Source organism: Pipistrellus hanaki (assembly GCF_964339955.1).
Source record: "Pipistrellus hanaki genome assembly, chromosome: 5".
NCBI lineage: Eukaryota > Metazoa > Chordata > Mammalia > Chiroptera > Vespertilionidae > Pipistrellus > Pipistrellus hanaki.
In genome coordinates, this window is record NC_140507.1 from 32,103,947 (window position 1) to 32,115,051 (window position 11,105).

General features: G+C 52.4%; 1 protein-coding gene across 3 annotated transcripts in view; it reads left to right on the forward strand.

Moving 5' to 3' along the window:
* The window catches only part of P4HA2 (prolyl 4-hydroxylase subunit alpha 2), a 35,248-nt gene extending 24,382 nt beyond the window's left edge, over positions 1-10,866 (forward strand). Inside the window, exons 10-16 of one of the 3 annotated variants that reach the window (XR_014795230.1) lie at positions 671-741; positions 940-1,039; positions 4,500-4,553; positions 5,033-5,207; positions 7,852-7,920; positions 8,270-8,366; positions 10,405-10,866. Coding sequence is in view for 2 of the 3 variants with exons in the window: in XM_084886638.1 (XP_084742764.1) it covers positions 671-741; positions 940-1,039; positions 4,500-4,553; positions 5,142-5,207; positions 7,852-7,920; positions 8,270-8,366; positions 10,405-10,475 (528 nt within the window). In the remaining variant the exon portion in view is untranslated. The remainder of the gene's footprint in view (positions 1-670; positions 742-939; positions 1,040-4,499; positions 4,554-5,032; positions 5,208-7,851; positions 7,921-8,269; positions 8,367-10,404) is intronic. The other 2 variants (XM_084886639.1, XM_084886638.1) reach the window with 2 other exon arrangements.
* Positions 10,867-11,105: the final 239 nt, after the last annotated feature.

Genomic DNA, 11,105 nt, shown 5'->3' on the forward strand with positions numbered 1-11,105 from the left:
GGAGACGGGGAGGGATGAGGTAGGTGAGGGCTGTGCGTGTATGTGAAGTGTACATGTGTGTATGTGAGGTGGCTGGCTTCCAGGCAGCAGTTCACTCACGTCCCAATTCTACCATCTGGCCTTTGGAGACTTTCCCTAAGGGAGTGGAATCCATGCCTCCAGTAAGTGCTCCTGCAGCAGCGGAGCCAGTGTGAGCGGGGGCAGCAGGGGGCTGTTTAGGTCTGTTTCTTGGCAGAGGAGGCCCCTGAGCTTAGCAGGACTGTGGGCTTGGCCAGGCTGAGACGCAGAGACGCTGGCCCAGTCTGAATGGCGGGAGCAGCCACGCGCAGGCTGTGCTCAGGCAGGGGTGGCACGGGGGCCTGGTGGGAAAGGGGGCTGTCCGGGAAGATGGATGGATGGACAAGCCATAGGCATAACTCTGCAGACAGCGCCCACCTGAGTGACAACAAGGGCGGGTGGGGACGGAGCAGGTCAGTGGCCAGGGTCTGACAGCAGAGCAGACGTGGAAGCTCCAGACGACCTCACCGGCCTGCCTTGCAGGATCATGGGGCCTCGGCTAGAGCCGTTGTCTGCAGACCTTCTTCCCTCACTGGCAGACCTGGTCCCAGTCTCTCGAGGAAAACACTCAAGGCAAAGAAGGCTGAGTCTGTCCTCTCTCTCTGCCTTCCAGCTTGCACGAGCCACTGTGCGTGATCCCAAGACCGGCGTCCTCACTGTGGCCAGCTACAGGGTTTCCAAAAGGTCAGCAAAGGTGATGGGGCAGGGTGACTGTTCAGGCCCCACCTCCTGGGCCTCCCAGGCCCTACCCAGGGGTTCCTTGAGGGAGGGTGGCTTCGCGTGTCCTACCTCCCCCGCCTAGAGCCCTCACCCACGCTGCCTCCGGGGAGAGAGTGCAGGACCTCACCCACGCCCGGCTTCCCCTCCTCTCTTTCGCCTTAGCTCCTGGCTGGAGGAGGACGATGATCCCGTGGTGGCTCGAGTGAACCGCCGGATGGAGCACATCACAGGGCTCACAGTAAAGACTGCAGAATTGTTGCAGGTACGGCTGGTCCCTGGGACCTGGGTTTGGGCAGGGGTATTCCTGGATACCGGGTCCAGGCTGAGGGAGGCCTGTCTAATAAGCTGCATGACTGCATACTGCTGTGACTATGGAGTGACGTCACATGGGAAGCCAGAATTAAGCATGCCTGCGGCATTCAACAGTTAACATTCAGCAAATATAGATTGTCTTCTATGTGACTAGGAGCTAGAGGTCAGTGGTGGGCCTGGCAGGCCCATTCTTGTCTTTCTGAATACAGAAGCTGAAACCCTGAGTTGTTCCAGGGACACCTCTCAAAGAGAAAACTATAAGCACCTTCAGAGGGCTTGGGGCTGAGTCCCGGGCAGAGGTCCTTGGAGGTAAAGTGCCCTGTGGTATATTGATAGGAGTGAGCGGCCTGGACCCGTTGGCTGGTGAAGGTGGAGGGCTTTTTTAAGTGCCCGCTATGGAGCCTGGCTCCCTGCCCATTGCGAAGGTGATTATGATCACACGTGGCAGCACTTGGCTGGGAAGTTTTGGATGAAGCTCCTAATGATGAAACCTCAGTCTGTTGAGTTCAAGTCAGTGCTGGCCATCTTCCGAACGTCGGAACTTGTGGGTTTTGTTGTACAGTGATGGCCTGAGACGCTGTCAGACACTGGCATTTTTCTAGAATCTCCTGGATCTGTTTGGCCAGAGTTTCTACATGTTTAAGGATCTCACTCTTCACCTGTAGGCTTTATATTTGGGTCTGACCAGTCAGAGAGCTTATTAGAATATTTAACTGAAGATGACTTGGAAACGATTCTCTGAACTTGTGCCTGGACACACCCAAGCAAATTTTCTCTCTCTCTCTCTGTCTCTCTCTGTTTCTCTCTCTCTCTCTCTCTCTCTCTCTCTCCAATTAGAAACAAATTTGAAAGTCATCTTCATGGATATGTATGAAATCAACCACAGTTTTTTTAAAAAATATATTTTTTATTGATTTCAGAGAGAGAGGGAAGGAGCGGGGAGAGAGATCAATGTGAAAGAGAAACATTGATCAGTTGCCTCCCATACACATCTTGACTGGGGACCGAACCCACAACCTGGACATGTGCTCTGACCGGCAATTGAACTGTCAGCCTTTTGGTGACACAACCAACGGAGTCATATTTGTCTGCTTTGTTTTTTAGTGCTGTCTTGGCACTTCCTTTGCCAGCCAGCAGTGCTGCAAGCTTTGATCCTACATGGTCTGAGGGACAGGGACCTGGGCTTCAGCTTATTCCACGGGAACCACCTGCAGTGTGATACATGCACAGCAGGTCCCTGTGGAATGCGGCAGGCTTCTGGAAAGGAGCTGGTTCCTCTGCTACTTGTCGACATTTTTCCAGCTGTAGTTGAGTGCTTGCTGTTGAGGTTTTGTTGTGAATTGGATGAGTGCCCAATGGAGGGAGAGAGGCTACACTGCTGGAATTCTCTGAGATTGAAGACACTTCTAACTCAATGTCTCAGTCTCACCAAAAAAATGGGTTTTTAACTTAAAAAGAAAATTGATTTCAGAAGGGGAGGGAGAGAGAGACAGAAACATCAGTGATGAGAGAATCCTTGATCAGCTACCTCCTGTACACCCCACACTGAGAACTGAGCCTGCAACCCACAGCATGTGCCCTGACCGGGAATTGAACTGTGACCTCCTGGTTCATAAATTGACGTTCAACCACTGAGCCATGCCTGCTGGGCTCGAACTTTTTTTTTTTTTTTTTTGTCTTCACTCTGATCTCTGCATCATAAAAACCCTGATCTTTCAAATGACTGACTCTAAAAGTTCAAAAGACTTCCTCCTCACAGGAATCAGTTCTGATGTGCAGTTGCTTGTTATTAAAGGAATGAGTCTGGGGATCGGAGTTTGTTCAGATTGCTGCACATCCAGGAGTTTTCACGACACTTTGCACTATCTGGGAACAGTATTAGATAGTGTAGGTACAATAGCTGTAGCACCAGGATCACTTGTGGGTCCCCAACTGTTAAAAGAAAAGCCAGCCAGAGCAATGCGGCTCCTCTCACTCCCTGGGATGTGAACACGTGCAAGTGCTGGGAAGCACAGTCCTGCCCCACAGCTCCAGCGACAAGCGTGATGGACTTTTCCCGCATGCAGTGGCACGGTGATCACAGTCATGTGTAAAATTTTCTCTTAAGTTCTCGACGAGAGCGGATCCACAGAAAAAGCATGTGTACCGTCACTTCGTCCACTGCTCTAGAGTTTCCCTCCTTAGAGGCACCTCTAGCCTTCGGGCCACCTGTTGCCTCGGCCTCCTGCACCAACGACAAGGTGGCTGGGTGTGTAGGGCATGGGGATCCTGAAGGCTGAACTAGTGGACGACAGCATTTCTTCATCCCCTGATCCTTCATATCAAAGTGTTTATTTTTGTGGAGACCAAAAATTATGCTGCCCAAATTTCCGCACTTCATCCCATGACACAGATATTGTTTATGCTCCAAAAGGAGGATCCTCTCTTGTAAAGTCACCCTCCTGGCCCTCCCCCAGGTCTGAGGGCCTCCGTAGAAAAAACTGTGCAGCATTTTTCACCTGGCGGTTGAAATCGCCGAGAAGAGCACACTAAAAGTACCAATTTTCTGAGGACTAATAGCCGAGCCCACAGGGTTTTCGGGTTTCCATAAGGCACAGTAGCCACGTGTTCCCAGATGGACTTGGATGGTGCCACTTGATTGGCCAGCTTTCATACTGAGCGTATCTCCTGAAGCTAAAGTAACTGTTGTGATTTAGGACTTACATTGTGCTGATAAACTATTCACAAAGGCACTTACTGTTTCCGGCCCCAGGAATGACACCCGGTGGTTGCTGCAGCGAGGTAGCTCGGCTTCTGTTCCCGGCCCAAGCTCCTGCAGGGGCCGCCGAGGTCCGGCAGCAGCCCTGGCCGCCTGCAGCTGGCCGCCCGTGTCCCGCTGCTTCACTTGGAGGCAGAGTACTCCATGCGGTGGACAGCTGCGGGATGGAGGGATTTGTCCCTTCGTGGGCACGGTGACAGACATGGCAGGAGCAGTGCCAGGCACTGAGAAGATCCCAAACTAGTATTAAAAAAAAGAAATCCCAATCTTGAGTTTGCTGTTGGCTTTCCTCTGAATTACCTTTTCATTATCTCCCAAACAGGGCTTGGGCCGGAGCCTGTCTCAAGGGCTCCCTCTGCTGCCCTCTGCGTGTCCCTGCAGGGCAGGAGCTTCTCCCAAGGGCCTGTGTTCTGTTTGGGAAACCACATTGGTGCTGCAGCCTGACTCTCCCTCTAGCGGCAGACTCGGTTGCAGCCTTTGCTCTGGTCTGTGCTGGCCGGGCATGGTTACCTTCTACCTGAGAGAGGCTGGTCTTGTGGGTTCTGGTTTTGGGGGTTCAGGCGGTTCTCGTTGTTACCTGGGGGCATGGGCTGTTTTGGGCTGTTCATATTCCTGTTGCTGATGAGGTCCAACGTTGTAATTTTCCCTCCAGGTTGCTAATTACGGAATGGGAGGACAGTACGAGCCACACTTTGACTTCTCTAGGGTAAGGCCCACATCACCGGTGCTTTCAGAGGGACCCGTTCCAGCTGGTTTGAGAAGGCTGGAGCTTCTAGAAGCACTTCAGTCTTCCCATCAGCCCCCCTCCCCCCCCCCCCCCCCCCCCCCCCCGCCGCCTCACCAGGGCCAACTCTTTGTTACTGGACAAGCCCAGTCTGGAACCAGGGCCTGCAGAGCCCTGGCTGCTTCCCCTGGGACTTGGGGGGTGTTCTTCCTGCCCGTCCCTATCACTCTCTGCCCTGACTGTCCGGCAGAGGAACTCACTGGGTCTCTGTGAAAGCTGATCCTGCCCCCCACCCCGTGCCCCCCCAGGGTTTACCGGCAGCCTTGGCCCATGGTCCAGGCTGATGGGTGGAGCGCACACTTATTGCCTTCCCCGACCCTTTTAGCCCCAGTGGAGCCGGGGGGTGGGGTGGGGGGGTGAAGTCAGTTGCAAACCTGGGTGAAAGTTGTTGTTTGTTGCAGCGTCCTTTTGACAGCGGCCTCAAAACAGAGGGGAATAGGTTAGCGACGTTTCTTAACTATGTAAGTATCGGGGCCAGGGCCGCCTGTTTACTCTCACTTGATTTTATAGAACGATGAGCAAGATGTTTTCAAGCATTTAGGGACGGGGAACCGTGTGGCCACATTCTTAAACTACGTGAGTATGACGTGTGTGGTGTGTGAGCCTTAAGAGGAGTCTGGGTCCAAAAAGCTCTTAGTAGCCACACCTGTCCGGGCTGATGCCACCGGCGTTGCTCAGAGGCTCGGCCCTTCTTGGCCTGAGTAGAGAGTTGGCCTTTGTTTTTATCTATGGGCACCCCCTGACCCCCAGGACCTTCACATCCCTGGCTTCTTTTTTTGTTTGTTTGTGAATCCTCACCTGAGTATATTTTTCCACTGATTTTTAGAGAGAGTGGAGGAGAGAGGGAAAGACAGAAATATCGATGTGAGAGAAGCACATCCATTGGTTGCCTCCTGCATGAGCTCCAACCAGGGCCCGGGCCAGGGAGGAGCCTGCAACCAAGGAGCGTGCCCTTGACCGGAATCGAACCCGGGACCCTTTGATCCGTAGGTCAATGCTCTATCTACTGAGCAAAACTGGCTAGGGCCCTGGCTCCTTTTTTTTTTCCTTTCTTTTTTTTTCTTTCACTTCAGACTTTTTAATGTTTCATACAGCGATTACCGTGCATTCAGGAACCCAACCTCCCAAACCCCACTAGGAGGACCCCCACCCTGCCCTCCCACCCCATTTGAAGCCCCCAGGGTTTAGAGTGGAGGAAGGGGAGGTAACCACCCATCTGGGACTGACCCCAGAGACTGACCCTGCCCTGCCTCCCCCTCCCCAGGGTTTAGGGGTTAACACCGGGCATCACCCGCCCCCCCCCCCGCATGCCCGTCCCTGCCTGTGCACACAGACACACATGGCTCCTCGCTGAGCTGGTCAGTTCCTGGCAGGGCCCCTACTCAACAGCACCGAGTGGGATGGGGGCGAGAGGGCTAGGCTGGGGAGACCCTGAGACGGAAGGAGGCCCCAACTGTGGAACTGCAGGAGGGAAAGAGTGGGGCCCCCACTTGTCCATCTCCCAGAGTCTCCAGTAGTCCTCAGGTACTCCTGCAGCCTGGGATGGCAGGCGGGGAGGGCTTGTGCGTGTGTGTGTGTGTGTGTGTGTGTGTGTGTGTGTGTAGGAAGGCGAGTAGTCGAGGCATGCTTGCCCTTAGCCAACCCCAGGCTCTGGGGGTGGTCAGGGTTCTGACAGGGGCTGTGTCCCTGCCTTGGGAAGGCTGGGAGCAGGGCTTCATTGCACAAAATACTTTGGGAGGGCCACGGGGGTGGGCCCAGCCTGGCTCCTTTTTGATGGGCCCAGCGCTCATCTGGGCAAAGTTCTCCCCTTGGCAGCAGAGTGAGGAAGTCGCTGTGAAGTGCTTCGATGAAAGCTGCCTTTGTTTCCCCAAACGTGGCGTCCTGTCTCCCAGCCTCAGGACATTGGGTTCTCCTCCCATGAGCCACAGTTTCCTGCCCCCTCTGCCGAGAGGGCTGGCCCTAAAGAGGCATAGACGCGGTCAAGAAGTTCAGAGACAGTTGCCTGAGTTCATATTTCCCTCTGGTTTCTCATTTAAGTTTTTATTGTGTGGCTTTTATGTGCTGGGGACTGCCATGAACACGCTGGTGAGCAGGACACGTGTGGTCTCTCTTGTAAGGCTGACGGGCCAATAATACGAGGCTTATTTTGAACGGAGGAGAGGTAATTGTTTCATTGCCATGGTGACAAGTGCTTTGAAGACAGTCGCCCGGGGTTGGTGCTCAGAGAAGGCCTCCCGGGGGAAGGAACATGTCAATACTGAGACTTGAAGGCTGAGTGGAAAATAGTCGGTGGAACTTGGTTTCTGGCAGAGGAGGGAGTGTGTAGAGACCTGGAAGAGGGAAGGAGCGTGGGATGTTGGAAAAATAGAGAAAGGGTGGTGGCTTGGAGGCATGAATTGATGATAGTGGCTGGAGGGAGAGGCTGGTGAGACTGACAGGGCCTCCGGGTTCTAGAAAAAGAGTCTGGATTTGATCCCCAGGCTGTCACCATCAGGGGTTTTCATGTTATTCATTTCCCCTGTCTGTCAAGTGCCCTTCAGTCTGTCTGGTATGTGTCCTGTGGAAATATTTATTAGCTGCAAATACTATTACATTACAGGCAAAAACTTGAAGTGAGAGAGCCAGACGAGAAAGAAGTGGTGCTTTGGGCGTGAACCAAGGCACACTTTGTGGGCATGCATGCAGCCTCCCTTCCATAAAATTTGTGTCCTGGTTAGTTTGGGGTCTTACCATGGGAGAAAGCAGGGCCTCTGGAGAGATAACGCCCTACCATCCCAAACAGTGGCCCAGGGAAGGTGCCTGACTAACTAGAGCAAGTTTGGGAGCCAGAGGCCACAGTGCGGGCCACAGATGGTCAGGGTAGCTCACGGGTTTAGTGGCTTAGGCAAGGCCCAGGCCTAATGGGGATGCAAGGGCTGGAGGTCAGGCGGGCATTTTCTGAGATTTAGATTGTTACCCTCTGAGCACAGAGGGGATATGAGACTCCCCTACAGCCCTTGCGTGCCCGGGGCACTGAGACTGTCCTGAGAAGCCAAACGGATTAAGCAGGGCTCAGGGAGAAGCTGCTCTTCGCTGGAGGGCTGGCCGTGGAGCAGAGCCTCCAGGCCGTGCTGCTCATGTCCAGAGGAGGCAGGTATTCAGGCCGTGTCGCGTCCTCCGTGGCTCAGTTGCTCTGAGATCCTCGGGTGGAAGGACCAAGCTCTGTGCCTTGTATCCGCAGATGAGCGACGTAGAAGCTGGTGGCGCCACTGTCTTCCCTGACCTGGGGGCTGCCATTTGGCCTAAGAAGGTAAGTTCTGGTTCTCAGGGCTCTGACGTGGAAGCCGGGCTTTATGGTCCCCAGTCCCGTTCCTCCGCCTGCTTGACTCCTACTTCCTGCCTAAACTCTGATCTTGTGGCCTCAGCTTCCATCTGGGGAGAAGGGATGGGGGGGGGGGAGGGGTTTGCAGGCCAACTCCCTGTGAAGGGAAGGTGCTTGCTGGGGAACTTTCCTCTCTCGTTGGAGGCCCAGAGCCCTGTCCCCTGTGCACGGGAAAGAGAGGGTGCTTCTGCCCAGGGAGGGGCTTTGGGGTGCTCGTGTCAGGTTCTCCAGCCCAGTCTCTAAGGAAGTTGTCTGAGAGGCTGCTTCCTTTTCCCAGGGCACAGCAGTATTCTGGTACAACCTCTTGCGGAGCGGGGAAGGTGACTACCGAACGAGACACGCTGCCTGCCCCGTGCTTGTGGGCTGCAAGTGGGGTGAGTGGCTTCGGGAGTGCCGCTGGCCGTGGTGGCCTCGGCGGGCTCTCGTGGTCGTCCTTGGACTCTGAGCTGGGAGACAACTGCTGCCAGGTTTCCACAAAGCCATACTGTCCTCCTTTTTGAGTCCCATCCCCCCCCCCCCCCCATTATATTAAAAGTACATTAGTAGAATTTACAATGCAAGGCATGTCTTGGGCAGAAGCAGGAGCAAGGATGTTTTTTATTTTTATTTTTTTAATCCTGCTGATAGTGCCACCCAACCATTCAGCTGGGTATGTGCCCACACAGCTCTCTGCAGTCACTCTCAGAGATGCCAAGAGAGCCGAGGGGGCCCTGAGAAAGGACAGCTAGACACGCGTCAGAGGTCCAGGATGGCGCTCCAGAGCGACGGGCTCTGGCCAGGGTTGGGAGGGGCCCCTGGGGGAACAATTGGAATCAAAGAGGGGAAGGGGTGTCCCAGGCGAGCAAGGCATGGGGAGCAAGGCACAGGCTACGATCAGCACCACAGGTGTGGGGACTGGCTTCCTTTGTCCCTTGGCTACGGGGTGGCCTATGGCCCAGGGACCAAGGGATGAGGCTGGAGGCGGGAACCAAACTGCAGAGGCTGAAGCTTGAGCGAGCAGCTGTGGTGAGCCATGGAGAGGCTTGAACCATGGCTCACGGGAAGTGATCAGAAAAGAGATGAGTTTAACGCCCTCCTGGAGAGTTCTGGAGATAAATAGTGATAGGTTCACAGAACATCGAGCAAATGAAAATGAAAATCGAGGCAGTTGCTGATCAGGGGGGGGGGGGGAAAGTTGTACAAGAAAGGAAATGTAAGTAGGATCTATTAGGTGGCTCATGTGTAAGCAATATTTACATGTCATAACAATGTAAATACTGAATAGTCATGTAACTAAAACCTGTGATTTAATTGTATTGAGTATATAGGAGGTAATAAGTATGTGTTTTAGAGGTAAAATAAAAGAATTCTAAAATCAAAAGTCAAGAAATAGCACTGTGACCATGTTATTTAGAAAAATGAGGATAAATATCAGAAGACAAATGAAGAAGTTGAATATCTAATGGAAGGGGGGATTGGTAGTGGGAAGGGGTAGGAAGAAGATTGCTGCTTATAATTATAAGCTTTGTAGACAATTTGATTTTTAAAAAATATATTTTTACTGATTTCAGAGGGAGAGAAAGAGAAAACATCAATGATGAGAGAGAATCATTGATCGGTTGCCTCCTGCACGCCCCCTGCTGGGAATTGAATTTGCAACCTGGGCATGTGACCTGACTAGGGATTGAACCATTGAGCCACACCAGCTGAGCAACAATTTGATTCTTTTAAACAAAGTACCTGTATTACCTTACGTTAACACATTTAAAATGTTCCATGAATTCTGTAGTGCACTGGAATAAACTTGTTGTATCCATTGTGAAAGAGACTGTTGAGGAATGAAATCATGGTTCAAGCGAATTTGAGACACTGTTTTAGCTGACCATTTGGCTACCCACAGCACCCATATGGGATCCATTGGCACACAGGCCAGGCCCTCCACCATCTTGACAGGCTTCCTCTCCCTCTTCTCCTACCTCTCAGTTCCTACCCACCCATTTCTAATAACATCGACTTGGCTGGGGTCCTTATCACACACCAGGGTGATTCCTGCCTTGATGTCTTTCTCAGCCTGTTCTCACTTCCTGGACCCTCTTGATATAGGAACCATCATGGTCTGTCCATTTCTTCCCTGGATAACGCCTCTCCAGCTTCATGCCCAGCTCTGTGGTCTCTTCTTCCCTCAAAAGGTTCGATGCCCTTTGGCTCTGTTTCTATGACAACCTTACACATAGCTTCTGTCACTGACAGACTTTTGTACAATGATCTGTTTATGCATATGTCTTCCTCACTAGCTCCCGAGTAACTTGAGACCTGAGACCGTGTCCTACATCTGAATCGCGGGTCTGGTGTAGGGTTCATCCTGAAGGAGTCATTAATTTGGGGGGCTGCTCTACCCAACAGGATTGTAACGTAGTTTTTATCTGTTCACAGTTTCCAACAAGTGGTTCCACGAACGAGGACAGGAGTTCCTGAGGCCATGCGGATCAACAGAAGTTGACTGACATCCTTTTATGCCCATCCTCTTCCTGGTCCCACAGCCTTTTGTCTTCAAGTTCAACGTGACAAACACCTTTGTGTGTTCCAGCCCCTGTCAGGCGGGTCTTTGGAGAAGTGAGTTTGTCTGGAGCAGACCAAGAGGATAGGGGAAGGTCCTGGGTGGCCTCTGGCCCCAGCCTTTCTGGTCAGCCTGTTCCATCTCAAGTCAGAGCGGCTGCAGCAGAGTCAGGCTGCCTGGCGCCTCGCAAGGTGCCTTTGTACCTCAGATGCTTTAGGTGTGAGATGTCCAGTGAACCAAAGTTCTGGTACCTTGTTTACATGTTTGTTCTTATGCATTTCTATTAATGTGGCTTTAACAAAAAATAAAATAAAAATGTCCCTGCCAGAAGCCTTAAAGAGCCTTATTTGGAGTATTTTTTTTAAGACATGAGAGCTTTTATCAAGTTCACTGTTTCCTGTGCCTCTCCTCTGTGGAAGCAGAACCTGGGTAATAAGTACTTTAGTGGCAAAACTCTGACCTTGAGTATTAGATCTGGTGTCCAAGCTTCAGTGTCCTTTCTGGAAACAGGGAAATCATTTCTCTTGGTCTCTCAGAGAGCATAGAGGTCATGTATGTTCATAACTGTGATGCTGTT